This window comes from Equus przewalskii, chromosome 3, assembly GCF_037783145.1.
Source record: "Equus przewalskii isolate Varuska chromosome 3, EquPr2, whole genome shotgun sequence".
Classification (NCBI taxonomy): Eukaryota; Metazoa; Chordata; class Mammalia; order Perissodactyla; family Equidae; genus Equus; species Equus przewalskii.
This window is the reverse complement of record NC_091833.1, coordinates 9,854,450-9,879,108: the sequence shown is the minus strand read 5'-3', so window position 1 is coordinate 9,879,108 and position 24,659 is coordinate 9,854,450. Positions and strand designations below refer to the sequence as shown.

General features: G+C 54.4%; 1 protein-coding gene across 1 annotated transcript in view; it reads left to right on the top strand.

The window, feature by feature from the left end:
- Positions 1-23,357, top strand: part of CNGB1 (cyclic nucleotide gated channel subunit beta 1) — a 65,907-nt gene extending 42,550 nt beyond the window's left edge. The window contains exons 26-35 of the mRNA XM_070611992.1: positions 195-317; positions 5,940-6,081; positions 6,814-6,973; positions 8,714-8,811; positions 8,909-8,992; positions 11,793-11,911; positions 12,194-12,340; positions 18,699-18,918; positions 22,021-22,553; positions 22,901-23,357. Coding sequence (XP_070468093.1) covers positions 195-317; positions 5,940-6,081; positions 6,814-6,973; positions 8,714-8,811; positions 8,909-8,992; positions 11,793-11,911; positions 12,194-12,340; positions 18,699-18,918; positions 22,021-22,536 — 1,609 coding nt within the window. The 3' untranslated portion in view covers positions 22,537-22,553; positions 22,901-23,357. The remainder of the gene's footprint in view (positions 1-194; positions 318-5,939; positions 6,082-6,813; positions 6,974-8,713; positions 8,812-8,908; positions 8,993-11,792; positions 11,912-12,193; positions 12,341-18,698; positions 18,919-22,020; positions 22,554-22,900) is intronic.
- The last annotated feature ends 1,302 nt before the right edge of the window (positions 23,358-24,659 follow it).

Genomic DNA, 24,659 nt, shown 5'->3' with positions numbered 1-24,659 from the left:
CGTCCAGCCACTGGCTGGTTCCCATCGGCCAGGTGTCCCTCCAGCCGGGCAGAGCCATGTAGCTCCAACAGGGAGACCTCTGCAGTGGGCATCCGGGGAGTGAGATCTGGCCCGCTGCCTGCAGTCCTGACCCCTGGGGGAGATGTCACAGCTGCCCATTCTGCTGCTGTGCTCACGGCTTCCTTCTCCTGCAGGGTTATCAGGACCACGGCCTACCTGCTCTACAGTCTACACTTGAACTCGTGTCTGTATTACTGGGCATCCGCCTATCAGGGCATCGGCTCCACGCACTGGGTTTACGATGGCGTGGGAAACAGGTGAGCTACAGTCCTCCTCCTGGGGCCACAATTCACGGGACAAAGGCTCCAAGAAAGGAGGCCACCTCTCTCCCCAGGAGCCACTGGCGTGGTAAAGTTCCAGGACCAAGTCTCCAGGTCCTGTCTAAGCTAACACTTCCTGAGCACCTGCCACATGCCAGACAGAGGGGGCGCAGACATGAACAGGACCTCCTAGAAAGACCCTTTCAGCATCCTAAAGTCTAGGAGAGTTGGCCAGTTCACCTCACATGTGCGTCCCCTGCTCTACCCCATGGGCACAGCCGAGTGGGAGGGAAGCTGGAGGATACTTCTCAACACAGCTCCCCGGGCATCACCAGCCCGCGAGGGAGGAGCTGGCGCACAGGTGAAACCTACTTGCTGATCCAGGGAGCTGCCCTTCTTTGTGGGGCGTGCTCAAGTGATGATGATGATGGCGGTGATGATAATAATAATAATAGCAGTGAGCATTGGAGGACACTTATTATGGACCAGTCCTGTTCTGAGCACCTAACATAGTAACTCGCTTAACCCTCCCAACAGTGACACGAGATGGTTTCTGTCATCACCCCCATTTTACAGATGAGGCAACAGCTGGGGAGTGACTCCCAAGGTCACAGGGTTCATAAGTTAGAAAGCTGGCATTTGAACCCAGGCAGCGTCGCTACAGGTTAACGCTCTGCATGGTGCTGTAGAGGGGTGGCGGAGGTGGCGGGAGATGGCCACTTCTGAAAAGTTAAGTTTGATCTTGACCTTGGTAGGTGGAGAGAAGGGGCAGAGGATCTGGGGGGCAGGGAACGGCGTGAATAAAGGGGCAGAGTTGCAAGATAGTGGAGTCCAGGAGCTGTGAGCAGCCCTATGACCGGAGGGGGCAGGTGTGTGGAAGGATCTGGAAAGGCAGGCAGGGCCGGGTCCCCGAGCAGCCTCCCCATCTGAGAAGCTGGAAGCTCGCCTTCTAGAGCTGCGCTGTCTGATGCCGTGGCCACCAGCCAGGCGGGCTGCCGAGGACTCGCCATGCGAGCGCCACCGAGACATGCAGGAGGCGCGAGACACACGTGGGACTCGGAAGATGTGACAAAACGTGCAAACCATCTTACTGTTGACTTTAAAAATACTGGTTACACGTTGAAATGACATGAATTTTGATATTTTGGGTTAACTAAAATACATCATTGAAATTAATTTCACCTGTTCCTTTCACTTTTCAAAAATATATCTGCTACGAAACTTGAAGGTACACACGGGGGTCCATTGTGCCGTTACTGGACAGCGCTGCTCTAGATGCCGGGGACCAGCCAGGGTTTCTCGTCTGCTGCTCCTTGTCTGATTACGAGAGAAAGATCAGGAACATACTCCCCTCTCCTATGTTACTTTGATTCTAAGATGCAGTCAATTATATGACACATTATTGAGTCAACACAGCTTTTTAGAAAAAAAAGAAATGTTGCCCTAAATGTACATATGGATCGTAAGATAATCCCAATTTTAGAAATGTGGAAAAATATGTCACCAATAAGGAAATAGAATAATATAATATTGTGCATATTTTCCCATCATTAAATTTTGAAAACCACAATGTTGATACCCACCATACAGATACTCCACCGTTTATCTAGCCATTTTCTTATCATTGGCCACTTAAGATGCTTCCAGGTTTTCGCTGTGACACATGATGCTGTAGTGAACATCTGCATAGATGAGCCTTGTCCTCTCTCCCCATAAGAAATTCCTAAAGGGGCATGGCAAGGCCAAGGGTCTGAACATTTTTTTTTTAAACTTCTTTTTTGGTGAGGAAGATTGGCCCTGAGCTCACACCGGTTGCCAATCTTCCTCTCCCCCCTCCCCCCGAAAGCCCCAGCATATAGTTGTATATCCTTGTTGCAAGTCATTCTGGCTCTGCTATATGTGACACCACCACAGTGTGGCTTGATGAGTGGTGTATAGGTCTGTGCCCAGGATCCAAACTGGCAAACCCTGGGCCGCCGAAGTGGAGCACACAAACTTAACCACTTGGCCACGGGCCCAGCCCCTGAACATTTTTAAAGTTTTGAAAAATTAACATTATTTTCATGAATGGAGTATTTTCTTGGAGCAGTTTTAGGTTCACAGAGCAGTCCACTGGGCAGTGCAGAGAGGTCCCGGAAGGCGCCTCCCCTGTGTGCTCGCTGCGTCTCGGGAGCTGCCCCGTTCACCCTCTCACCCCCTGCCTGTCAAAGCCGTTTAGGCCAGAGGATGACAGGGTGCAGGGGGGTCTCAAAAGGTGACTCTCACGATGATGGCTGATGGGAGGATGGACTGGGGAGGACAGGCAGGAAGCAGGCGAAGTGGTCGGAGGGATGCCGGTCTGTCTGTTAGAACAACAGAGAGGCCAAGACAAAAAGTTTTCGGGATCAGGGGGCGGGAGGGCGGCGCAGGAAGGAGACAGGAAGCACGTGGGGTCAAGATCAGGGTTGAGCCTGGAGATTCAGGGCGCAGGCTTTAGCGACAGGAGGCCAGGGTGTGAGTCCTGGAGCTGCCACCTGCTTGCCGTGGACAGGTGACTTCTGTCCTCTGGGTGTGTGTCCTGACCTGCAAATGGTACTGATGACGGGCCCCCCCACAGCGTGAAGAGGGAAGCCGTGAGGATTAGGTCTGAGTCACTGGTCCAGTGCCAGGCCATAGCAGGTGACGTGGGGGAAGAGTCCAGGGGGTCAGTTAGTCACCTCAGGGGGGCCCTGCCTCGCCCTGGGAGGTGCCCAGCAGTGATGCAAAGTGTTCTCGGTCTAGCTGTCAACACCTCCACCTCCTCTGAGCAGTGGCTTCCAGGCTGCCCTGGAGCGGGCGGTGGCTCGTGTCCAAGGTGGCCTTTTTGTAGTGTGGTTGTTCATCCACAATGTGCCGTTCTCAGTATGATGCCCCATCCTCGGCCACAGCGGCCATGACTGTCGCCTTCTGCAATGGGCCTGTGGCCTGAGGGCGGCCACCCCTGTATAGAGATGTCCAGAGGACAGGCAGCCTGGGCGGGCAGGAGGTGAACCCTGACATCCATCGTGGGGTGCAGCATGTCGGGCCGGGGTCCGGTCCCTGCCTCGCCACTGGCGCTGCTCCCTGTTCCCCTCGGCTGAGCCCGTGTGCAGCCCTGCTCCTGAGCCCACGGCTAGATCATTCCTTCCTTCCTTCCTTCATCCCCTCCCGAGGGGGCGGAGAGGACTCAAAGCCCCCTTCTAAGCAAAGGGACAAACAGAAGCTAGTCTTGCTCTGTGACCTCAGGTTGGCCTTTACCCTTGCTGAGACTCGATTTCCCCATCTGCACCATGGGGGTGGTGTCACATTTGGATTTCTTGTGATAAAAAATACACACATGTGTAACACATCCAGCCGGTGCCTTGACTGGAGTCAGTGACCCACTTCCTAGCTAAGGCCATTCTTATGGAGAAGCCGCCATACCAGACAAGGGGCTCCTAACCGGGGTCCAGAGATTGAAGGGAGGCAGAAGCCCCCCCTAGAAATTGGAGCTAACTTTTGAGAACATGTTGGTTTTCCTAAGGAGAAGGTTCTTAGCTTTCCTCAAAGGGGTTTGTACCCCAAGAAGCTAAGAAGCCACATCCTGGGGCCGGGCCTGGCGCCCCCATCGTGGGTGGGCCTGGGAAGGAATGGAGAGCCGGGAAGGGAGAAGACAGGGGACGCGGTCGGGGACCTCCTCCTGCAAGGCCCTCTCAGAGCCCTCGCCTCTCAGCGGGGGAGGGGCACACTTTCTTGGCAGCACATTTTTTTCCAAATGAAGTCTATGGAGAACCCCAATATATGGAGAAGTCACGAGGAGCAAAGCAGGATTCCTCTAGAAGTCCAGCATCGCAGATAATAGCTTTCTAAGTAGTGGCCGTTTGTGGAGTGCCTCCCTTGGGCCAGCACTTGAGAACCCGAGTTCCTACACATCTGGGTCCCTCATCCTGCTCTGCTTCTGCCCAGCCTGGCCATGCAGGGGTCCCCTAGAGCCAGTGGCACGGAAGACACAAAGACTTCAGGGAGGCACCAAGACGCGCCATGCCAATGGAAGAGTCCTCCAACCAGGAAGGGCTGGGGGAAAGCCGGAGGTGTGGGGACGTTGCTCAGGTCTTCCATCTGTTGGTGGCCCAGCAGCCCCCACACCCAGCTCCCAGGCGGCACCCAGCTCAGTCCCACTAAAGGCTGCTTCGAGCGCCCTCTCGTGGCCAGGACCAGTATGGCGGGGGTCTGACCCAGCAGGCCTGCGCCGTGCTGAGAGTTCTGTGCACCAGGTGGTATGAGCTGCAGGCTGGCCAGAGCCCTGCCCAAGGCCTTGCAGGGGATCAGAGGCAGAGCCCCCCAACAACCTCTATGCCCCCACCCACCGCTCATTGTATGTTCACCTGTCTGTCCCCACTAGACAGTGAGCTTCTTGAGGACAAAGGCGAGTCTGTTGCACTGCAGGCACGTGGCAGGCGCCAGTGACATTCACCGAGAGCCCAGCATGTGCCAGGTGCTCTTCTAGCACCTCATGTCCTCCTCGTGCCCACTCTGTGAAGGACGTTCCGCTGCCATGCCCATCTTAGGAGAGGGAGGCTGAGGTCACGCGGCTAGAAAGTGGCAGAGCTGCGTGTGAGCCTAGGGGGTCCCCCAGCTCCAGAGCCCAGGCTCTAACTGTGATGCTGCATAACTGGCAGGTGCACGGAGCCCGGGGAGGACCAGGTGAGGGTCGTCCTCAGACCGGATGATTGCCACCAGGGTGATGTTCTCAATTTCAGAGCTGAGCAGGGACCCTGGAAGCGTGGGTATATCAGGACACTGATGTGGTTTCTGTGTCCACAAACCCCTGGCAGGAGGACAGGAAGGCCAAGGACAGCTGGCTGGGATTGCCCCCTCTCGCACCCCCACCGACCTCGCCCTTCACTGACCCTGGGAGGGCACAGCCTGAGGGTGTGGACAGGCTATGAGGGACTCTACCTGCTTTGTGACAATGAGACTAGCTCGGGGCATTTCCTATGCCTTTTACCACACAGCAGGACCGCATCCCCCATCCATCCCTTCCTGTGTCCAGGGGTTACCGAGGGCGGTGACAGCTCAGAGAAGCTGATGACGCCCTGGGTTCTAGTCTTGGCTCTGGAACTTGCCAGCTGATGGCCATGGGTGTTCCTTTTCCCTTTGGGGGCCTCAGTGTCACTATCTGGAAAATGGGTGGGTGTGGGGGAGGGTCAGAAAAGGTAGTCTTCAAGATATCTTCCAACTTGATGTTGCTCTTGCTTTCCATGAACCAGCATGGCAGGACAGCAAGGGAAAGCGTGTGGAAATGGGAAGAATGTTGAGGGAAATGGAGGAAACCCAGGCATCAGGAATCAGAAAGTCGGATTTCGAGCAGTCTCCTGAAGCCTCAGTCTCCACATCTGTAAATGGGGACGATGACATGTCCCTCCAGGGCTGGGGCAGAGCTGTGACCAGGCCAGATAGATCTGCGACCATGCTCTGCGGCCTGCAGAGTGCTCTGCGGCAGTGGGAGGCTGTTTTTCTTGCACTTAGGGACTGTAAATGGTTTTCGTTTTTGCACAATGAACATCTGTCAGAGCCGGGCCACCCAGGGACGGCAGGGTGGGGCCTGTGATGACTGGGGTCCCCTTTCTCTTCCCTCCCTAGTTACATTCGCTGTTACTACTGGGCTGTGAAGACTCTCATCACCATCGGCGGGCTCCCCGACCCCCAGACGCTCTTTGAAATTGTCTTCCAGCTGCTGAACTATTTCACGGGCGTCTTCGCTTTCTCTGTGATGATCGGACAGGTGGCTGGGTCTCTAGTCTGGTTACCCCTCAACCTGCCTGCAGGGCCCACTGTCTCCCACTGCTGCCAGGAGGGTCCCCATCTGTGCCCATTCCTTTCGGACTAAGCCCGGGAAAGAGCACTGGACCTCGAGTCAGGAGCCTGGAGCTCTGGGACCCGCTGGGTGAAGGCGGTGGTGGAGGTCCCTCTCTTAGGTCATTTGCCATTTGAACTGTCAGTCCCCTTGGGATGTTTGGGAGAGCTGGGCTGAATGGCTTTCTGCAAAGGCTGAGGGTGTGGGCTGCTCCCATGGAGAGAAACCCCTGGGGGTTGCTAATGTGCTGGGGACGCAGCTCACATTACAGTCAGTGCAGGAGGTGACCATCAGTGGTCCTAGGCATTACCTTTGAGGGGCCCTACCCCGAGGAGCAGCACACTGGGTTCACATATCCTCCAGCGTGAGGTCAAAGTGGCCTCTGGCACCGAGGGGCCACCTTGTGCCAGAATCAGCCCGGCTCCTGTGTGGCCCCAGGGACCTGAGGCCACCAAGAGGCCAGCAGCCTCACTCTTCCCATCTGACGTCCTCGCTGGAGGCAGGACGTTCCCTATCAGCAAAACCCCTGCGTGTGGACATGGATCTCTCCGCTGATCTCCCCCACCCCCGGAAGCGCGCCCCCCTGGTCTGTGTAGAGCAGATGTAAAGCCCATTGCATGGCCCCACTCTGACCCAGCGGCTTCCTTGCCCTTGTCCCAGATGAGAGACGTGGTGGGGGCCGCCACTGCGGGGCAGACCTACTACCGCAGCTGCATGGACAGCACGGTGAAGTACATGAACTTCTACAAGATCCCCAGGTCCGTGCAGAACCGGGTCAAGACCTGGTACGAGTACACCTGGCACTCCCAAGGCATGCTGGGTAAGACCCGCCCCCTGCCACCAGCTCCCCCTCGACTGCTGTCAGCCCGCGCCCTGCCTTCCTGCCCTCGGCCTGTGTCCCTGAGGCCCTCAGCTCCGGGGCCTCTCTTGGCTGTGGTCCCAACCTCTAAGTGAGAGGGGCCTGGGGAGGCTTGTGAGGTGCCCCAAGCTGGGCCATTGGAGACCCCTGAAGACTCGAGGGGCTTGTCTTCTAGACGCTCCACCCACCTCGCGATGCATCCCCATCAGAGATGGAGGTACTGTTGAAATCGGGAGAGAAGGAGACACACTCTTTCTGTCTCTGTCTCTCTCTCTTTCCATGTATATATATACATCTATATTTTTTGGTAAATTTTTGATGTTATACTTTGCTTCTGAAATTACTCAGCTCTAACCACGTGTTTAATTCACCGTTGTTTCTGCCTCCTCGTCAGTGGCAGTGTGGTCAGTGATTCTCGCAAAGTGGGAGAATCTACCCATAAATTGTTTCCACATGTAGTGAGGTTTTCATGGATTCTAAATGGAACCCTTAATGAAATTAGAATGTGCTAATTGCATGTTAATTAATTTTAATTTTTTTCCAGCTTTTTTACCTTTGGGAGCTGGTCATTTTGTTTTCAGAGCTTACATGTCATTTTGGGGGTCTCTGAAAACCCTGTAGGCCCCTGGCGCTGTGGCTAGAGCCCCCCACCTCCCTCAGCCAAACAAAAGGGGCCCACGGGGTCCCCTCTGGTCTCGAGGAAGGCACGCTTCAGCCCCGAGGTCTCCTGGGCTGGGGTGTTGGCAAGTCTGTGGACGATGAGTGTAGAATCTTCGTTATTATCTGTTGCTGGTGCACAGGGCTCTACAGTTTACAAGGCAGGGTCACATCCATGATCTCATTCCATTCTGATGACAGCTTTGTGAGATCCGTGTCGCTGCCCCCTTTCACGGGGGCACACACTGAGGACCAGAGAGGGCCCTGACCTACCCAGACGCACCCAGAGCTGGAGCCCATAAGTGACTGTGGTGTGGTGGGAGGGGCAGGGGGCTGGTCAGGCGGTGCTTTCCTGTGTCCAGTCCCTGCGCTCACTCTGTGCCAGGCTCTCTGCTGGGCACCACAGACCCCATGGTGGCAAAACAACCTTGTCCCCTGCTCTCCTGGGACACGCTCTGGAGCCCAACGGCTTGGCTGGAGTCCTGATTCTGTCCCCCCGGGCTGTGTGGCCGCGGGCAAGTCACTGCCCTCTGGAGCCTCCCTTTGCTTGTTTGTAAAGTGGGGATTACAGTGGTGGGCACCTCCCGGGCTGCTGGGGGCATTTAATAAAATCATCTTCACCAAACACTCTGTGAAAATGGTGTTCGGATACTTTAGTTCTTGCTAATGTTCATATAGTCTGAGTAGGGGAGACAGATGCCTAACAAACAATTACAATAAAGGGTGTGAGAAGTGTGACAGCATGGGGACTGCTAACATAATAACTGGGTGGGGGGATCTCAAGGGAAGGCTTCCTGGAGGAGGTGGCTTTAGTGCCAGGTTCTGAAGGATGAGTAAGAGTTAGCCAGGGAAGCACATGAGGGTGTTCTTGGCAGAGGGAAAGGCACCCGCAAAGGCGGGAGAGGGCATTCTCCCCATCCAGAGGTGTTCTGGTGGCGGGGCGGTGGTGTGCCCGGGCCAGCCAGTGCAGTGTAGACTTGGCCCTGTGTGGGTCGGGGAGGGACCTGGCTGTGCCCCTGACCCGTGCCAGGGTCTCGTTTGTAGACGAGTCAGAGCTGATGGTGCAGCTTCCAGACAAGATGCGGCTGGACCTCGCCATTGACGTGAACTACGACATCGTCAGCAAGGTGGCGCTCTTCCAGGTAAGGCCCGCCCAGCGCCCTGGCCCTCAGGCTCTGGGACGCCCCAAGCCCGCGCCTTCCTCTCAACTGGGCTCCTCTCCCCGCCCCTCCGGGACAGGGCTGTGACCGACAGATGATCTTTGACATGCTGAAGAGGCTTCGATCTGTCGTCTACCTGCCGAACGACTACGTGTGCAAGAAGGTGAGTGCCCAGGCAGTGGCAGCGCCCTCTGAGACCCACAGCCCCCGCCATCAGAGTGGGCCGGGAGGGGGCCCGGGAAGGCCCAGGGGGACGTGCGGGCCCAGGGAGAGCGAGTTGCCCTGGAGGAGAGGAGCAGCCGCAGCTCTGTGCTCTGGCCAGCTGACCCCAGGCGCCCGGGGTGCTGGGCACAAGGGGGCTTTGTCCAGCTCCAGGCCCTGAGCTCAGAGCGGCCTCAGGCCTCAGCGTGAGACCACGGCGGGCCAGGACGAGCACCCCACTTTACAGAGGAGGGAAGTGAGGAGCCTGAAGAGAGGCAGGCCTTGACTGTGTCGCTGGGACTGCTTCCAGGGCCTTGGGCTTCCGACCAGGAGAGTGGGGTGGTGGAGGGGATGGGTCAGAGGTTGCAAACTGATGGCCCTTGTGTAGGAACCAGCCCACAGATGTTTTGTAGAGGTTGTTTTTGAGGTTTTTTTTTTTTTTTTGCCTAATCTAAAAAATAGAAAAAAGGTGAATTAGTCTCCAACCTTCAAAAATTAGAAAGTTTCACATAGAAATCCAGATTTCTGCCTGAAAACAGAAAGTCTGCTAACACTGAGCCCCACTTTCCCAAATAGTGAGAGTCAGCTGGAGTGGAGAGGGGGCTGCCCCTGAAGGGGGACGTCGTGCTCTCTCTGCATGCCACAGGCCCCGCCACTCCCCACTGCCCCATACCAGGCTCCCTTCACTCCTGTGCGTCACCCCCATGGTCCTGGAAAACACTTGGGTTTGAATGGCAGGGCTGGTCAGTGTCTAGGGCCCTCTCTGCTCTCACTCTTTGGGATTCAAGGGGAGACCAAGGGTGCTTGGTGAGTGAGTAGCAGGGTAGGGAAACAGGAACCAGATTTCAGTCCTCTCGTTATAGAGCTGTTAGTAAGGCTAGATATGTAAGAGGGTCAAAATATTGCCCAAGCAAACCCCATAAGATTCAGGAACCCCCAGCCCAAGAGGCTCCTGTCTCCAAGTTCTTTGCTTCAGCGAAGTTTCTAGAAGCAGTGAGCTGCAGGGAGAAGGGGAAAGTGTGTTGCAGATGGCTGAGAGTTTAAAGCGGCAGCCTTAGAGGCCAAGAGAGGTTTGGGAGCAATAGAGTGATTTATCTGACATTGGAGCCACTTCCTGGCTGTGCAGCCTTGGGCAAGTGGCTTGTCCTGAGTCTGGCTCTTCTCATGGGTAAAGTAAGGATAGCAATAGTGCCTCCCTCGCGGGGTGGTTGTGAGAATTGAATAAGATGTGCATACGGAGTTTGGCACTGTGCCTAGCACAGAGCAGGTGCCATTGATGCTGCTGCCATCCTTGTGGGTGCCGTACAGCTTGCTTCAGAAGAGGAAACGAGGATCAGGTGGTGGGGAGTTTGCAGTTGGAAGCTGAAGGGAGCCCTTGGTGAGCGTGTGTGCATGGCGCCCTCTGCCCTCCGGCTTTGCTCTGCAACACTTTTGCTGAGAGCCCCCCCCCTCCCCCCAGGCTGGTTAGTGAGGGAGGGCGAGCTCTGGGTGAGGTCCCAGTCAAACTGGATGCAGAAACAGGGAAACGGAGCTTTCCTCCCTCTGGTTAAGAAGGTCATGCGGGTGTAAGACGGCCAGAAGATGTTTGTCAATGGATCAGAAGTGTCCTTGGTCTCTCTCCCTTTAAACCTGCCTGGTGTGACCGACAGGCAGCGGGCAGGCAGGGGCCTGGAGGGTGTGAGCCGGGGAGTTGCCTGGCACCCTGGATATTTTGATTGCAAGCCATTCGTTCATTCACTCACTCACTCACTGGGTTTAATTTGGGATCAGGACCACTGTATCAGTTTGCTGCCACACACGGGGCTGCGGAAACAGCAGGAACGGATTGTCTGACAGCTCTGGAGCTGGAAGTCCAAGGTCTGGGTCCCAGCGGGGTGGGTTCCTTCTGAGGCTGCGAGGGAAGGGTCTGCCCCAGCCTCTCTCCTTGGCCTGGAGATGGCCATCTTCTCCCTGAGCCTCTTCGCATCGCCTTCCCTCTATGCCCGTCTCTGTGTCCAAATGTCCCTTTTATAAGGATACCAGTCAGATTCAGGGCCCGCCAACTCCGGGGTGACCTCATCTTAACTCATTACATCTGCAATGACCCTATTTCCAAATGAGGTCACCTTCTGAGGAATGGGGTGCGGGGGGTAGGATGTCACAGGTGGATTTGGGGGGCACAGTTCAACCCGTAGCAACTGTGAACTCTGGAGCCAGCCCGTCAGGGTTCAGACCTGGCTCTGCCTCGCCTGGATTCGCGAAGGGATCTCCTCCGAGGGCTGCTGGGGATTAAGCAGGCTTAGCCCTGCAAAGCCCTTGCCACGGCACCTGGAGAGATGTTACGTAAGCGCTAGCCGTTATTGTTGTTCCTACTTCAGTCAGCACGTGCTTTCTGAGCTCCTGATGTGACATGTGCTCTGCCTGGATATCGGTTTGTTGAATGAACCACTGTTAGACTTTCCAGGCCTCTGGTCCCTCCATCGTGTGGATAGCGGGGGAATTTGCGGAATACTGTGACTCCTGTGCCTCCTAGCTTAGGTAGCTCTTTCCTTCCCATCACACCTCTAACTCCCCACCTGTCAGTGAGGCGGGCTCCCCACAGATGAGGAGTTTGAGGCCCGACCGGGGATGTGACTGCCTGCAAACCACACACCAAGTCGGTGGCAGGGCCGGACCCCAGCCCAGGTTCCTCCGAGCTGCGCCACCAGCCTCGAGGCCCAGCCCTGCTGCTTCTCTAGTCCCCTTTGGCGATGGCCGAGGGACTCACCCCTTCTCTGTTTCAGGGCGAGATAGGCCGCGAGATGTACATCATCCAGGCGGGGCAGGTGCAGGTCTTGGGGGGCCCGGACGGGAAGTCTGTGCTGGTGACACTGAGAGCTGGATCTGTGTTTGGAGAAATAAGGTCAGAGGGGAGCTGGGCTGAACCGAGGGACCTGGGCAGAGGCTGGGGAGGCAGGGGGGATGGGCAGTGGCGGGACCACGTCCTCAAGGGCCCTTTGGTGGGTCGGAGGACTCCACTGTGGATGCAGCCCCAGCACCTGCTGACAACGCAGGGTGGTCCCCGGCTCTTGCCTGCGTGAGGCCATCGCTGTGCTGCGTGCAGGGGTGGGGTGGAATGAAGATTTTAGTGTGGTCAAGACTGCAGCCTCTGAAGGGTCTCACGTCGCTCCCTTCTCCGCCCCAGCTTGCTGGCTGTCGGGGGCGGGAATCGGCGCACAGCCAACGTGGTGGCCCACGGGTTCACCAACCTCTTCATTCTGGACAAGAAGGACCTGAATGAGATCTTGGTGCATTACCCCGAGTCTCAGAAGTTGCTCCGGAAGAAAGCCAGGTACATGTTTTTTAGTTAAAAATATCTGAGTGTACTTCAGTGTGCATTTCCTGAGGAGTGGGGCTTTCTCTTACGTAAACGTAGTACCTTTATCAAAATCAGGAAATTCGATATTCAAGCAAGACTGTTATCTCATCCTTAATCCATATTCAGCTTTTGCTAATGGTCCCCAAAGTGTCTTTTATAGTTTTGCTTTTCTTCTTTTCCATTCCTGGATCCAGTCTAGGAGCACCCATTGCTCTATGTTGCCACGTATCTTTTGTCTCCTTGCATCTGGGATCAACGTTCCACAGCCTTTTTCTATCTTTAAGAACTTTGACTTCTTTAAAGAGGACAGGCCAGTTACTTTGAAGAATGTCCCTCAATTTAGGTTTATCTGATGTTTTCTCGTGACAACATTCAGGTTCTGCATTTGGGGCAGGAATTACTCAGAAGTGACGTTGTGCCCTTCTCGGTGCAGCATATTGAGAGGCAACGCGATGCTGGTTTCTCCCAATATTGGTGATTTTTCCTTTGATCCCTTGGTTAAAGTTTCTGCACTCTGAAGTTACTATTTCTCTCTTTGTAATTAATAAGTAATTAGTGGGGAGTCACTCTGAGACTATATAGACCTCCTGTGATCCTCCTCAAACTTTCACTCGGTACTTTTAGCATCCACTGAAGGTTCCTCACGATGATTGACAGCATGGTTGCACGATGGTAATCTTCTAACTCCATCACGCCTTCTGCATTTATTAGCCAACATTCTACTGCAAGGAAGGGCTTTCTCTTGTCTCCCATTTAACTGTCTAATCATTTGTCTCTTTATAACTGTATGGATTTACTTTATTCCATGAATATCCTGTGACAATCATTATTCTGATGCTCAAATTCTTCCAGATCTGGCCAGGGGCACCTCTGCAGCCTGGCTCTAGTCACCCTTTGTGAGGCACCCCCCTCCTACTTTAGTACGTCCTTGTTCACAGGCAGAGTGAGATGCCCTGAGCTCGTCTTGGCCCTTCCCTGCTGCATCCCTGGAAATGGCCATTTCTCCAAGGAGCCTTGATTCTTATTAGAGGGGAATGGTTTTTAGAAACCAGGATCTGAGTACCAAGTGCACTCATTGCTTGTGGAGTGCTGCTAGAGCTGGGAAATACACCCACATCCACACCTGTATGGAGAAATGCAAATATATACACACACACACACCATCAATGTCTGTTTTTCTGTCTGTGTCTATCTATATCTACATCTATGTCTGTATCTATATCTATATCTATATCTATCTATCTATCTAATTTCAACCCAGTACCACAGAGTGCATTCTGATCTTCTCCTTTTCCACATTTATAAATTCCTTGTCCAACACGGGGAAGTGTGGCTCCCTTTATCCTCACTGCATTTGTTGATGGTTTGGTCCTCCTCCAGAGAGATGGCAGCATCCGGATCAGCACCCCGTGCTCCCGGAGACGAGGCAGCCTCCTGTGCAGGGCCTTTCTCGCTGTCTGTGGCCTGAGCGCACACGGCGACAGCATCATGTTCAGTTACCTGGATGAGCTCTTTCTCCTCCCTTTCTGGTGGGCGTTTGGTTCGTTTGCGATACTGCTGGGTTCATGTGTTTCAGTCTGCGTTGTTCCATTTTCACATCCGCCCACCCGATCCTCGCTGATTGTTGTTGTTCTGAATATCTAGAACATTAACATGGCACCAAAAGTCGAAATGCTATGAGACAGTGGACTCAGAGAACGCCCCAGCTCCCCCCACCTGTCGCCACCCACCCCTATCCGGACCCATGCTTGCTAGTTTCTGCTTTTCTCTTCTTGTGTTTCCTTTTGCAAAAATAGGCAGATCGGTGAATATTTTCTTATTTCCCTTTCTGTCTTACACAAAAGCGAGCATGCTGTTCATTCTCTTTTTCACTTTGCTTTTTTCACATGACACATCCTGAGAAACGTTCCCCATCGGTCATAGGCAGCTTCCTCCTTTGGGCAGCTGCAGAGCGGTTCTGTGAATGGGTGTTTGGGCCAGTTCCAATATTTTGCAATTGCAAACAGTGCTGCAGTGAATAACCTTGTGCATCTGTATTTTGTATCACTGGGGAGTAGGTAATTTTTTAGAAAAGCAGTTGCTTTTAAACCCTTAAGATCAGGTTTTAAATTGAGCGATGGAGGCAGCGTGGTGTGGTAGAAAAACCGCAATAGGCTTGGGAGGCTGGTAAGGCTCAAACCCCATCCATGTGCGGTACTGGCTGTGTGACCTTGGAAAAGTTACTTAACTTTTCTGGTCTCAGTTTTCTCCGCTCTACAATAAGGGTAGTCAGCCCCTACTTTGATGTTAAGAAGATTATATAAAATAGCATTTGTGAATGTCTCCAGCAGGATGCCAGAGGTATGGGAGAACTCAATAAATGCTGATAATAATTGCTCCTCTTTAGCCATTAAATTCTCTCTATAATTTTTCCGTTGGATAAAGCCTTTTGAATCCACATATCTGGTTTTTCTCCCTTGCCTTTTATCACACATTCTTATTTTCCACTTCATTCTATGAAATGACACCATAAATAAGCTGCACAGAGAGTGGTCCTGATAAAGGAACAAACCCACTAGCAGCATTCACACAGCATGATTATTTATTGAGTACGTAGTTCTAGGCCCTGGGGACGCAGCAGGGACCAAACAAAGCCTACATTCTAGTCGGGGAGACTGATGACGGAGACGCGAGTGATTGTGTGATGTGTCAGCCGGGGATAAGGGCCGTGAGGCAGCACAGAGCCGCAGGAGGAGGCAGAGGTGACGGAGGGAGCTGTCTGAGATAAGTTGGTCGGGAAGAGCCATTCTGAGGAGGTGGCGTTTCAACTGAGAGCGGCACAGAGTGAAGGAACGAGCTGGGGGACTGCCCGCAGGGAAAAGCATTCCAGGCAGAGGAAACAGCATGTGCAAAGGCCCAGAGGAAGCACAGGCTCAGTGTGTGTGCAGACCAGCAAGAAAATGAGTGCAGCTTGAGATGGGACAGGAGAAGTCAGGAGGATGAAATTGGGTGGGCCCTTGGAGGTGAAGCCTCACAAGGGCTTTGGCTTTTAGTCCGAGGGAGACAGGAGCTATGCAGGGTTTTACACAGAGGGGTGACTTGAGGTGACTTAGGTTTTTACAGGTTCCCTTTGGCAGCTCCCAGGTGAGTGGATATAGTGTTTACATCAGAGCGTCATACACACAAGGCCCTGGGGTCCCCTGGGGAAGGAAGCTGCCTGTAACTCATCTTACCCAGCTGCTCCCAGAGAAGCTACCGGGCCCTTCCAGGAGTCTAAAGTTTTCCCACAAAATCTGCCTACTTCCTCCTGCTTCCCTAAGGGCCCAGAGACTACAGTCAATCCTCATTATTCACGGATTCTTTATTGGCAGTTCGCCTGCTCACTGAAATTTATCCCAAACCCCCAAATCGATATTCAGGGGCTTTCACAGTCGTTCGCAGACGTGCTCAGAGAAGCAAAGCTTGGAGTCACTGGGGTGGCCTCCCAGCTGCAGCTGAGCGGGCGACGCTCCGCCTTCTTGTTTCAGCGCACACCGCCGACAAGCGTCTTGCTGCGGTCTGTGATGCGCCACGTGTCTGTGAGTTTTCTTGGTGACTTTGCTATTTAACACGGCCCCCAGGGTTGTGCTGACGTGCCGTCCTGTGTTCGGAAGGCAAGAAGGCTGGGATGTGCCTCGTCGGGGTGTGAGTTATGGAGCTGTTGGCCCCGAGTTCATTGCTAATGAATCCACATGTATTAAACAAGACGTCTTTCAACAGAAACCCCGAGACAAGGTCCCGTGCTGATCAGTGGGTGAGAATGGTGTGCAGACAGGCTCGCTGAAACCTCAGCCTGTGTCTCTTCCAGAAGCGATGGTTCAGTAGTCGCTGATTCAGGGTTCGCAGGGACTTTATAAAACTTAACTATCGCGAAGAATGAGAATGGACTGTTTACGTCTGAGGACTGGCCCCGGGTCCCCTCGCCCTCCCTTCCTCCCCTGCCAGAGGAGCGCTGCCCGGGTAGGCCGTGCTCTGGCTGTCACCCCGTTCCTCTGGCTGGGTTAGGTGAGAGCTGGGCACATCAGCCAGGACCCTGCAGGGGCCTTGCTCCTGTCTGTGCCGTGTGAGGTCGTTGAGGAGGGAGGAGGGGCTGACGGCCTGGGACTGGGGGTCCCGGCACGATTCATTAGGAGGGGCTGGCTTTCTGGAGAGGCAAGCTGGAGGAGAAGGGCAGAGGATTGTGGGTGAGCCCTGCCCAGCAAAGGAGAGATGGGGTCTGAGAACCACAGCGTCTGGGGACGTCTGAGTGTGGGAGCCACGTGTGGGACTCTGTTGAAGCTCCCGCTTTACAGAGGGGAGACCTGAGGCCCCCAAGAAGTGAAGCACCCTGCTCTTTGGCTTAGCCACGCCAAGAAACGGGGCATGCCGCTTTCTCCAGGAGTGAATGCTTCAGCCTAATTATAGCGAGACACACGTCATCTGAAAATGAGGATAAATTCCCTTAATCTGGAAATGTCCCAGAAGCCAGCTCAGTGTTCCAGAGCAGAGACGGCCGTTAGCAATCAGCCACGGTCTTAGAGACAGTCTTTGTGCGTCATTTTAGTACCATGCTGAGCCTTCTTGCAGACTGTCGTGCCGTGAATTATGGACTCAAATGACACCGGTGACAGTGCTGGGCGTGTAAGAGGCCTGTGATGAATTATCGTGTTTGTGTTCTCCTGGGGGAGCCTCACCTAGAAAATGCAGGTCTTGGGCAATTAATATCAATATGCACAATTTAAACCCATTGCCTCCAATTAGATAAGCAGCCTGTAATGGCCTCATTTTTAAACAAACAAGTTTTGCTGGAACTCTGATGAATGAATTTGCCAATGAGTAGTCTAGACCCGCTAGATTGCAGGTGAAATTCATTTGTTCTTGAGCCAAACCACTCATCACGTACTTGTAGCATGAAAAATTCCTTATAAAGGGCTGGGGCGCTGTTTGATGGAAAATTTTCTCCTTATTTAGAGAAGCAGGGTGGTAGGTGGCGTTTAGACCTGGGTTGTAATTCTGCCTCTGCTACTTTCTAGCAACCTTGGGCGTGTCGCTCCCTCCATTCTGAGCCTCAGTTTCCCCAACTCTCATAGGCAAAATAATCACAGCCCTTTCTGAGTCACAGGAGCACTGTCAGCATCCAAGAAGATAAGGACTATGATGTTGCTTTGTAATCATTAACTTCTGGGACACTGGGGTCAGAGGCATGGGTTTGAATTCCGGCTCTGCCACTTCCTCGCTGTGTGGCCTTGGAAAAGTTACTCACCCCCTCTGGACTTCCATATCATCACTTGAAATGAAGGAGAATAATAGGACCTACCTGTGAGGATGACTATGAGACTTAAATGAAAGAGGATGAGTTCTCTATGGCTGTATAACAACAGGACCACAAATTCAGTAGCATAAAACCACACACATCTATCATCTCAGAGTTTATGTGGGACAGAGGTCTGGGGACGGCTTGGGTGGGTCCGCTGCAAGGCTGTAATCATGGTGTGGGCCCGAGCTCGGTCTCATCTGAGGTCTTCACTGGGGGGATGTGCTTCCAAGGCCGCGTGGTTGTTGGCCGAAGCCAGTTCCTTGTGTTGTAGGACTGGGGCCTTGGTTCCCAGCTAGCTGTTGGCCGGTGGCTGCCCTCACATTCTTCCCACCTGGGCCTCGCCCAGCACGGCTGCGTGCTTCATCAAAGCCAGCAAGGGACAGATCCCCTTCCGAGACAGAGATCACAATCCTATGTGACACAGTCACTAAAGTGCTACTCCTTTGCTGTCTTCTCTTGGTTGAAAGCAAATCACGTCCCACTCACCCTCAAGGGGGGGGTCACACAGAGGCATGAACACGGGATCTGGGGATCACAGAGGTCGCCACAGAATGCCTGCCTGTAAAAGACAGCGCAGGGCGGGACACATGTAGACCCTCAGTAAGTGGTGACAGTGGCTATGGTGATGATGGTGAAATGGCAGTGAAGCTCAAGGAGAAGGAGAAGCAAAAAGCTTTGGGTACTTTCTCATCTGGGATCCTATTTCTGACTCCTTATGTTAAAGCATCCTTCCTTATTTCCTGTGTGACCTCAGAAAAGATACTCACCCCCTCTGAGCCTCCCTTTCCTCATCTGTAAGGTGCAGACAGGAAGACCCACATCATTACGGTTGTTCTGATCATTCAGTGAGATGCTATGCATGAAGCGCTTGGTCTGTGCGTGGCTCAGAAAAGGCACTTGAAAATGCTTAGCGTAAACAGCCACCAGGGCCCAAGTTCAGCTGAAAGGCCCCTACACACACGAGTCGTTCTCTCCCAGAGCGTGCTTGTGACGTGAGCGGCCACTGCTTTCTTTCAGGCGCATGCTGAGGAATAACAACAAGCCCAAGGAGCAGAAGAGTGTGCTCATCCTCCCTCCCCGGGCGGGCACCCCCAAGCTGTTCACTGCCGCCCTGGCTGCAGCGGGGAAGCTGGGCGCCAAGGGGGCTAAAGGCGGCAAGCTGGCCCACCTCCGGGCTCGACTCAAAGAGCTGGCTGTGCTGGAGGCTGCTGCGAGACAGCAGCAGCTGCTGGAGCAGGTAACGCGGCTGGGAGCCCAGCCCCGTCCGTGTCAACCGTGTGCCAAGGAGAAGGCCTGTGCACCTAGGGGCCTCAGAGAATGGACCCCGTGTTTAATTTTAGGGAAGTTTTCCCCCTTCTTTGTATCAGTCAGGATTCATTTGGTTGCATGCGACAGAACTGCAAGCGACGGTGCAGGCTCAAATTAGCTTGAGAAATCAGGGAATTTCTTGGGTCAAGTAACTAAAAAGTTCAGGCAAGTCTGGATCCAGAAGCTGAGATGATGCCAACGGGATGAGTTTTGTCATCCTGTCATCTCTGCGTTCCTTGGGGATGGCTCCATTCCCAGGCTGGCCCCCGAGAGCTCTGGGATCATGTCTTCCCGCTTAGCAACCCCAACAGAAGGAAAGTACCTGTTTCCCGGTAATTACAGCAAAAGTCCCCAGGGTCACTGTCATTGGACGGAATTGGGTCACATGTCCACTCCTGACCCATTCACTGTGGCTCACACACCCATCCCTGGACTGAGAGTGGCCGGGGGGTCCCCACAGGGAAGTCCTGGTGCCACTGCAGAGGTAGGAGCAGTGGGTGTGGGCAGGGGATGTCCCAGACAGCAGTCATGTTCTCATATTTAATACTGTGTCCGTGACAATTCAGAAGATCCGAAAGAAAAAACCCTGCCGACAGGCACAGTGCTGACTGCCTCCACCCCCATAAATCTAGAGGGAATTTTAAAATTAGTTCTGGGACTTTTTTCTGTGACTAATGCCAAGAATGCTAATTAGAATGATTGCACTAATTATGGCTGTTCACGACTGTCCTTAGAAGGCTCGGGGGGGGGGGGTGGGGGGGGGGGTGGCGCAGGAGCTCAGAGGAGGGAGGGGACAGCAGTCTCCGTGACCGAATTCCAAGGAGTCCAGTGAACTCAGTCTCAATCCAGGCTGGTGTCAGAGTCCAGGGGATCTGTCCAGAGGTGGTTTGACAACAGGACTCTGGGGAGTGACATCAAAGCCACCTAGAGTTTCACGACATTCTCCAGAGACAGCCAGCCATGGCCCCAGATTGAGAATAGACGTGACTGCCCGGCTCACAAACTGGCAGGAGCAGGGTGGAGCTGCAAGCTGGGGCCTTGAGCAGCGGCTGTGTGGGGCTGAGTGGACGCGAGCTCCAGGAGTGTCCTCAGGACAGGGCAAGGCTGCCTCTGAACAGGGGCGTGTTGCTCCTGAGTGTTAGCACTTCCCTCAGGCAGCCTGGAGATGTGAATTAAATTCACAGGAGTGTTCTAATAAAGGGCATTTCCCCTGCAATTCAGCACAAGCAGGACAGAACGGCAGAGTGAAAGGAGCTCTTCAATAGCAGTCCAGACCCCGGGTCTAAATCCCGGCTCTGTCATCACCCGCTCTGTGACCTGGGAGGCTCCTCCAGCTTTCTGAGACCCAGATCACTCATGGTCGCCACACGGGGTTGTCCACCATGGGAACCTTTTATAAAAGCATTTGGGACATGGAGAAGCACTTGACCACCCTTCCCATGGTTCTTCTAGTCCTGTCTACAGCTGGGTGCTTCAGGACGTCCCACAATGGGCCCCGTCTTGGCATCCTGTCCTGAGACTGTGCATGCTTTGACCCACCTGTTGCGCCCTCCCGTCCACCCTATACTCTGACACGTGCTTCCAGGACAGGATGCCCAGATGGGGCCCATTGTGGGACTTTCTGAAGCCCCATGCTGTCAGGGAGTGTCTGTTCCTCAGAAGCACGCTGGCTGCTGTCACTTAAACTCACCACCCCCAGCTCAAGTGGGTCCTGGATAGCTGAGGACCACCCAGATCTCCTCCTCGGGGGGCTGCTCCCTCCCCAGTTTCCTTCTGTGCAGGGATGGGGTCAGACAGGGCACGAGTATCCACAAAGGCTCACGTTTTCCCCTAATTCCCTACTGACACACAGACTGTGAGTGAGTCTGAAGTGGGTCCTGCAGCAAGCCAGCCTCTGACACTGGGTGTAGGGGAAGAAAGTAGGAATTTTATTGCAAAGCGCTGAGCAAGGAGAACAGCAGCTAAGGAACTCCGGAAAAGCTACAAGCAAGGGTTTTTATCTCGGGTTTTAGGTGGGGGAGGGCGAGCATGTGGCCTTGGGAGCTGATGTTCTAAGAGTCCTGTGCGCAGGCGCGACTGTCTTTCATGTTTGCTCATGGGTCGCGTGTGCAAATGCAAGGGAGTTCTATGTGTTGCATGCGGTGGATTTTTAGTCTATGACAACTAAAGTTTACCATCGGTCATTTTTAGCGTCTCATTGCTCTGGGCGAGGCTTAGTGGGGGGGCGGGGGGTGGCCGTCAGCAAGCTCCTCTCTTATCAGCGGTCCTCTAGCTGTCCTGCAAGGGGAGCTCAGAAACTTCGGTTACTTTGTTTCCCGCGTTAACCTTGTGGCTACAAGGCACGGTTTCACCCTAATCCGGGGAAATTTTAATTCCTTCGTCCTGGGTTTCAAGATCACGACCAGCGTCCCCGGGGAACCCGCAGGCTGGAGGCTGGAGTCACCCACCAAGTCCCCAAACACAGGGGCTCTCTCGGCCTAACGCCGGTGGTACCCAGCCATTCTTCCCCGGGGTCTCAATCTTTGAGCCCTTCCAGAAAGGAAGCCAGGCCACAGCTGCTCCTGCCCTCATCAGCCTTAACCTTGTCCGCATAGAGTTTTTCTCGTTCCCCCAGGAGCACCGAGCCCCGGTCCCCGGGGCGGGCGGGGCGGCCGCGCAGCCTCGCAGGGGTGGTGGTGGCGCCCCTGCCGGTCACGGCCTCTCCTCCCTCAAGAGCTCAGGGGCGGGGCCCTGCCCAGGAACTGGCCGCTTCCCTCTCGCTTCCAGCCCTGCAAATCAACGGACATAAAACATCCCCAAGACCTTTCCCCTAAATCCAGCCGGGCCTTTTAATCCTTAAACGTGCCCATAGTACTTTGTTTCTACCGAACAACCCTGATGCGGCTCCGCCCCGACCCTGTAGGTTTCCCCCCCTGCGCGCCCCGCCGTCCTCCTCCTTGCGGGTGGAGAAGGCGGGACGGGGACCGCCCGAGCACCCTCCAGGACCCCCTGGACGCTCTCTCCCTCACGAGTCACTCTTTCCGGATTCCAGGCCAAGAGCTCGGGAGACGCCGCGGGAGAGGCGGGCTCGGCCGCCCAGGTGCAGCCCACGGCCCCGGCGGAGGCCGCCCCGGACCAGCCCGCCGCCCCGGAGCCCGCGGCCCCCGACCAGCCCGCCTCCCCGGAGCCCGCGGCCCCCGACCAGCCTGCCGCCCAGCCCGCGGCCCCCGACCAGCCCGCCTCCCCGGAGCCCGCGGCCCCTGACCAGCCCGCCGCCCCGGAGCCCGCGGCCCCCGACCAGCCTGCCTCCCCGGAGCCCGCGGCCCCTGACCAGCCCGCCGCCCCGGAGCCCGCGGCCCCCGACCAGCCCGCCGCCCCGGAGCCCGCAGCCCCGGAGCCCGCGGCCCGGCGCTCTCCGCCGCCCGCCTCCCCTGCGAGGCCCGAGGGGGGCGAGGAGGGGGCGGCCGGGCCCGAGGAGCCCTCGGTGCGGATCCGCATGAGCCCGGGCCCGGACCCCGGCGAGCAGAGCCTGTCGGTGGAGATGCCCGAGAAGAAGGAGGCGGAATGAGGCGGCGGCTCCCGCAGGTGCTCCCCCCGCCCCCGCCCCGCGCGCCCCACTCCCCGGGCCGGAACCCCGGTCCGCCATAGGGACCTCAGTTGCCCTCAGTTAACGTCCCGGCCCACATTCCCTCCCGGACATCACCTTCTTGCAGGGCTGATCTTGAAACCAACAAATTTCATAGAGTGTGTGTGTCCCCAAGCTCCCACTGTCACTTGAGAACCCTGCCTCTCCCCGACTGTTATTATTTTTAAGAACAAAACTATTCTCTATTTTGAAAGTTCATCGGCAGAGGATAGAATGGGGCCCCACCACCTGGAAAGCCTCCCTGTGGGGCGTAAAGGGTCATTGAATGTTTGGGTTTTTCCCTTAGGGATTTGGCTCCCACATTTGAAGGATAGAAAACATTTCGGCGGAAAGGAGGGCAGATGTGCTGTTCGTGTGACTGCCTGGAGATGACGGCGCACCGGACCCATGTGTGATGCTGTTTTTTCTTTGCGGGGCGGTCACATAGGCGACGTGATGCTGCTCAGATAGTTAGTGCTTATCTTCCCCAGACTATTCAGCTGGGAGTGATGCCATTGTCTCAGAACAGATAAATGGAAGTGGGCTCCGTGGCCAGGAGCCGGGAGCGTTTCTGAGCATCTCCTCAGCCCGTCACCCAGTTCTGCTCAGCAGGAATTCATGTTACTCCGTTTTGACACCCTTGCTATAGAGATGATGTAGCAACTTCGATTAATCCTAGAATCACAGCTGAAGCCACCGAAGTTCCCGAGATTTCCGCAGGTCTTCATGTTACTTTTATGATTAAAAAAAGAAAAAAGGAAAAAGAGTCATTCAGTCCATGAATATTTATTGAGAGGATTTTATTTGCCAACTGAATGGCTGTTGGGGGAGCTGGTGCTGAAAAACAAAAACTAGTATTGGGCCATTTGTTTCCGCCAGCAACCGTGAGCACAAAAAGCCTGGAATTCCAATAGGTACTGTCCATTTTATATAAAATTACAGGAACCTGGTCAACCTCTGACGGGCCCTTGGGGGCTTGCAAATGAGTGTTTTTATCCATGGAACTAAAAGCAGAACCTTCATTTCCCCTGTGAAAAAATTAAACAATCTGGGAGTTCCCAGGCGGGTCTAAGCATTTCCAAACCCCAGAATAACAAAGGGATTCATCTGGTCGATGACATATCACGTGACCTGAGTAATCATCACACTGGATATAATGATGAGCGACATCATTATTTTAGCCTTGTAAAAAACTTTTATTGATTTTCATGGGTAATAACACATTTACGTGTGTACAGAAGGATGCCCAGTAAAAATTCTGCCTCCTGCCCCTGGTCCCCAACATGCCTGGTGCCCTTCCTGGAAGCAACCACCATTATCAGTTTCTTGTGTATCCTTCAGAGATATTTTTTTTAAAGATTTTTTAAGTTTATTTTATTCCTTTTTCTCCCCAAAGCCCCCCGGTACATAGTTGTATATTCCTCATAGTGGGTCCTCCTAGTTGTGGCATGTGGGACGCTGCCTCAGCATGGTTTGATGAGCAGTGCCATGTCGGCGCCCAGGATTCGAACCAAGGAAACACTGGGCCGCCTGCAGCGGAGTGCGCGAACTTAACCACTCGGCCACGGGGCCAGCCCCCTTCAGAGATATTTTTAAGCTCACACAAGTAAATAGGTAAACTCATTCTTGTTTCCTTCCTTTTTTTTACACAACTGGGAATGTACTAGAGCTGCTGTTACTTTTCACTTGCTTTATTCTGGGGATTGCTCTTTATTAGCACATTAAGGGCCTGCTTATTTTTGCATGACTGCAATCTAGTCCATGGTATGAATGTACCATAACATTTAACCATTCTCCCATTAGTGGGCATGTGCATTGTTTCCAATCTTATGCGGTTGAAAATAATGCTGTAGGGGCAGGCTCCGTGGCCGAGTGAGTGGTTAAGTTCGTGTGCTCCCATTTGGCGGCCCAGGGTTTTGCTGGTTCGGATCCTGGGTGCGGACATGGCACCGCTCATCAGGCCACGCTGAGGCGGTGTCCCACATGCCACAACTAAAAAATATACAACTATGTACTGGGGGGCTTTGGGGAGAAAAAGGAAAAATAAAATCTTAAAAAAAAAGATA